General features: G+C 58.2%; 1 protein-coding gene across 4 annotated transcripts in view; it reads right to left on the bottom strand.

Moving 5' to 3' along the window:
- NFATC1 (nuclear factor of activated T cells 1) overlaps window positions 1–4,211 on the bottom strand; it is an 87,883-nt gene that overhangs the window by 20,758 nt on the left and 62,914 nt on the right. For all 4 annotated transcript variants that reach the window (XM_032293774.1, XM_032293776.1, XM_032293777.1 and 1 more), the window contains exon 7: window positions 3,957–4,012. In XM_032293774.1, coding sequence (XP_032149665.1) covers window positions 3,957–4,012 — 56 coding nt within the window. The remainder of the gene's footprint in view (window positions 1–3,956; window positions 4,013–4,211) is intronic.

The following is a 4,211-nucleotide window of genomic DNA, read 5'->3' as shown; positions in this document are numbered from 1 at the left end:
GTGGGGCAGGCCGAGATGGGCAGAGGCGGGACCCTGTGGGGCAGGCCAAGATGGGCAGAGGTGGGGCTGTGGGACAGGCTGGACAGGCGGAGGCAGAGACCCCGCTGAGATGGGTGGAGGTAGGGACCAGGTGGGGCAGGCTGGATGGAGGGGACAGGGACCCCAGGGGGCAGGCTGGACTGAGGGGTACCCCATGGGGCAGATGGAGGCAGGATGCCATGGGGCAGGCTGGACATTTTGTACCAGTTTTGCTGGGCCCTACCTGCCCGGAAGGTCCTGTGTTGATGTGGGCACAAGCCAACCCACTTCAAGCCTCTAAATAGACCAATTATATGACAAAAGTACTATCTCTGTGGGAGCACTGCCCCTTAAATACACAGAGGACGTCATAAAGCAGCAGCACTGAAGAACCGCACAGGAGAGGAAAGTCGTCCACACTGGTAAAAACACGGGCTCCAAACGGCACCTGCACCCGTGAGACCTGCCTTAAAACCCCACTGCTGGGATGAAGCTCACACACGGAGCCTCGGAAAGTTCAAACACCGTTTACGCAGCACCTCCCGTTTTGTTTAAAGCACACACACAGGCCGGGCCCAGTGGCTCATGCCTGTAATCCCAGCACTTTGAGAGGCCAAGGCAGGAGGACGGCTTGACACCAGGAGTTCAAGGGCAGCCTGGGGAACACTGCAAGTCCCCACCTCCACAAAAAATTAAAAATTAGCTGGGCAGGGTAAGGCACACCTGTGCTCCCAGCTACTAGGGAGGCTGCGGCATGAGAACTGTTTGAGCCCAGAAGGTCGAGGCTGCAGTGAGCAGTGATCAAGCCACCAGACTCCAGCTCGGACCGCAGAGCCAGACCCTGTCTCAAAAAAATACACACACACACACACACACACACACACACACACACACGCACGCACAATATAATATATGTAATGTGTGTGTGTGCATGAACATCTACGCACACACCAGCAAACGGAGCAGGAAGCATGCCCGGTGCCCGCAGGGGTTATATCTAAGTGGGTGAGGTTACATGTTTTGCTTTTTATACCATCCACATGTCCATGGTGACTATGAGGTTCCTTTACGATGACAAAAGAAATTTATTAAAGGAAACTTCATTTAAGAGATTAAAAATGAAACAGTAGGCCAGATGCAATGGCTCACGCCTGTAATCCCAGCACTTTGGGAGGCCGAGGCGAGTGGATGACCTGAGGTCAGGAGCTCAAGACCAGCCTGGACAACATGGCAAAACCCCGTCTCTACTAAAAATACAAAAAACTTAGCCAGGAGCGGTGGTGGGCGCCTGCGGTCCCAGCTACTCGGGAGGCTGAGGCACAAGAATCACTTGAACTCGGGAGGCGAGCACCTCAATCTGGGCAACAGCGTCAGACTGTCTCAAAAGAATAAACAGTAAACTTCAAGTACGTAGCTTTCCACATGTGCTCTGAAGTTTGTTTTAAAACATACAGCTCTTTAGTGTCCTTCAAAACATGCCAGTGTCAAAAGTAAGAAAACCACAGAGAGCGTGGATGTCAGCTTGGCTGGAACTGTTTTCAATGTGGAAAGGCTCATGGCTTCTCCTGGCTGCTCTGCCCAGGGTGGGCCGGGCAGCGCAGCTCCTGCATCCAGCGTCCTGTGTCCCGCATGCATGTGTGGGGCTGGCAAAGCCTGTGGAGACCCTGACAGACCTGGAGCCAGGGAGGCTGGGTGGCACGAGGCCACACTGCCCACATGCAGAGGGCCGGAGAGCCCAGGTGTCAGTGCCCAGCACAGACGCACAGCAGAACAAGAGCAGCCCGGTGGGGAGAGAATGAATCCACAGTCACTGGCAGGTGGGGAGGCCGGGCACTGACCCTATGAACGGAGGCTGCCAGCCCCCTGGGCACCGCCCACCGCAAGCCCAGGCAGCTGCAAACGCCCGGCCAGCAGGGCGTCATGGATCTTATGGACGCAGAACGGGCCACGGAAGGAAAAGCCAGTGCAGCGGCTCAGGCTGCGTGGGTGGCTGTTCCCAAGACACTCCTAGCTCTGCGGGCAATGGGTGCGTAGACCAGAACTCCTTCATCTGAAGGCTGGCCTGCCCGGGGCCTCCAGCTTTCCCGGAGGGGCTTCTCAGGTGAAGGCAAGAAAAGCGACAGGCTTGAACTGGAGCCCCATGAGCACCAGGAGCTTCAGGGGAGGCCTGGGCACAACCGAGGTGCAGGTGAGCTCACTGGGGAATGCCGGCGTCGCCCAGGGCCAGGGAGGAGGCTCTTCCATCTGAAACTACATGGAAAGGGTTCTGAGAAGGGAAGAGTCCTTGAGGAAGGTGCTGGAGTCGCCACAGGGTGGAAGGCGCTGTTCTCTGACAGAGTCGCCTCTCGGGACAGGGAGTGAAGATACCAGCACTGCTCTCCATGGAGGCCACCGACCCCTCCCACCAAGAGGAGATGACCTCAGCACCCCTCCCCGGGGTCCTGCCCACCTGCCTCCAGCCATCCGAGAGCAGCTCTCCCCCAAGGTTTCCTAATGGCTCGGCTTCCACCTGCACACGCTGAGCGTGTGCACAAGACTTCACTGGCCCCACCCAGGGGCACATGCTGCTGAGCTCAGGACGCCCTGAATGCCTTCAAAACCCCCTTGGGAGCCATGTGGTATCTTACGTTGGTCTAAAGATTTCTACTACTTTTGTAGGACTAAGTAGAACACTCAAAAAACTCTATGTAGGAATCGATCCGACTGTATTAATAGTAACACCAGGCCCGGCGCGGTGGCTCACGTCTGTCCTCCCAGCACCTGGGGATCACCTGAGGCTGGGAATTCAAGACCAGACTGACCAACATGGAGAAACCCCTTCCCTTAGATACAAATGAGCCGGGTGTGGTGACGCATGCCTGTCTCCCAGCTACTCAGGAGGCTGAGGCAGGAGAATCGATGATGGAACCTGGGGGCGGAGGCTGCGGTAAGCCGAGATCGTGTCGTTGCACTCCAGCCTGAGCAACAAGAGCAAAACTCCATCTCCAAAAAACAAAAACATAACAAAACGAAACACCACAATCAATGGTCTACATGCGACAGTCTCAGAGCAGATCAAAAGACACCACCAAGTCCACGCTGTCTTAAGACCCCACTTGAAACGTGAACGCACAGCTCACGAGCACAGGGATGGGGGAGACGCAGGAGCATCTACGGTCGTCCAGACTAAAGGTCGTCTCCACGACTGACCGATCAAGAAGGGGCGTTATTCTCAGGCACCCACGGCGTGCACGTGGCACCCGGAAGCGGTGGCGGGTGACTGGGGGGTCTGGAAACAGCCTGGTGACAGCAGAGGCACAACCCCACACACACGCATGCCCACTCTCATGCCTGGGTCCCCGTCACAGGGAAGGCTGGTGCAACAGGCAGCCTCAGGGAGGGTGGGGTGAGGAGTCCCAGCTGGGGACGCCGCAGAGCCCTGGCGCTGCGGGTTGTGTCTAGGCAGGTGCTGGCCACCCCCAGGCGTGGCCAGGAGCTCAGGACAGCACCAACTCCCGGGGGCCCACTCCATGCTGGGTGATGGAGACGGCAAAGGGACAGCAAAGGGTGGAGGGTCCGTGTGGGACCCTTTCCAGCTGTCTCAGCACTGCGGTGTGTGAGGTGGCCTTGGCCTGTCCAGCACTGGTCCCAGCTGCCAGGGCTCTGACCTGACCCTTACGCTTTGGCTAACATCACGCAGCACTTCAGCAAGCACTTGGTGATCCTGTTACCGGTTCTGTTACTCTGTGCGTTATTTTCATTTGTTTCATTTTAACAAACAGGAACGCCAGCCTCCCGAGGCCCCGGGGACCCGAAGTGGCCCAGGCACACCCCAGCCTCCCGAGGCCCCAGGGACCCGAAGCGGCCCAGGCACACCCCAGCCTCCCGAGGCCCCAGGGACCCGAAGCGGCCCAGGCAGACCCCAGCCTCCCAAGGCCCTGGGGACCAAAGGCACTCACCGGCTTGTACAGGTCACGGTCGGTTTTTGCTTCCATCTCCCAGACGTGGTGGCCATCTGCAAGAAAGGAGCAGGAAACGTCTGTGACTTTGTGTGGCGGGGAGCCCCTCCCCAGAAGCCCCCACGTGATGCAGACCCAGGGCCCTGGGCCAGGAGAGCGCCTAGTCCCAGGAGACCCACATAGGCCCAGCCCAGGGCTTTCGTCGAGAGCAGCACCTCAGGAGCCACAGGCCCCGGTCAGGCCCCAAGCTCAACG

Source organism: Sapajus apella, unplaced genomic scaffold (genome assembly GCF_009761245.1).
Source record: "Sapajus apella isolate SASKATOON/1434 unplaced genomic scaffold, GSC_monkey_1.0 scaffold30, whole genome shotgun sequence".
NCBI classification, from domain to species: domain Eukaryota; kingdom Metazoa; phylum Chordata; class Mammalia; order Primates; family Cebidae; genus Sapajus; species Sapajus apella.
The sequence above is the reverse complement of the archived record's forward strand: the minus strand, read 5'-3'. Positions and strand labels throughout refer to the sequence as shown.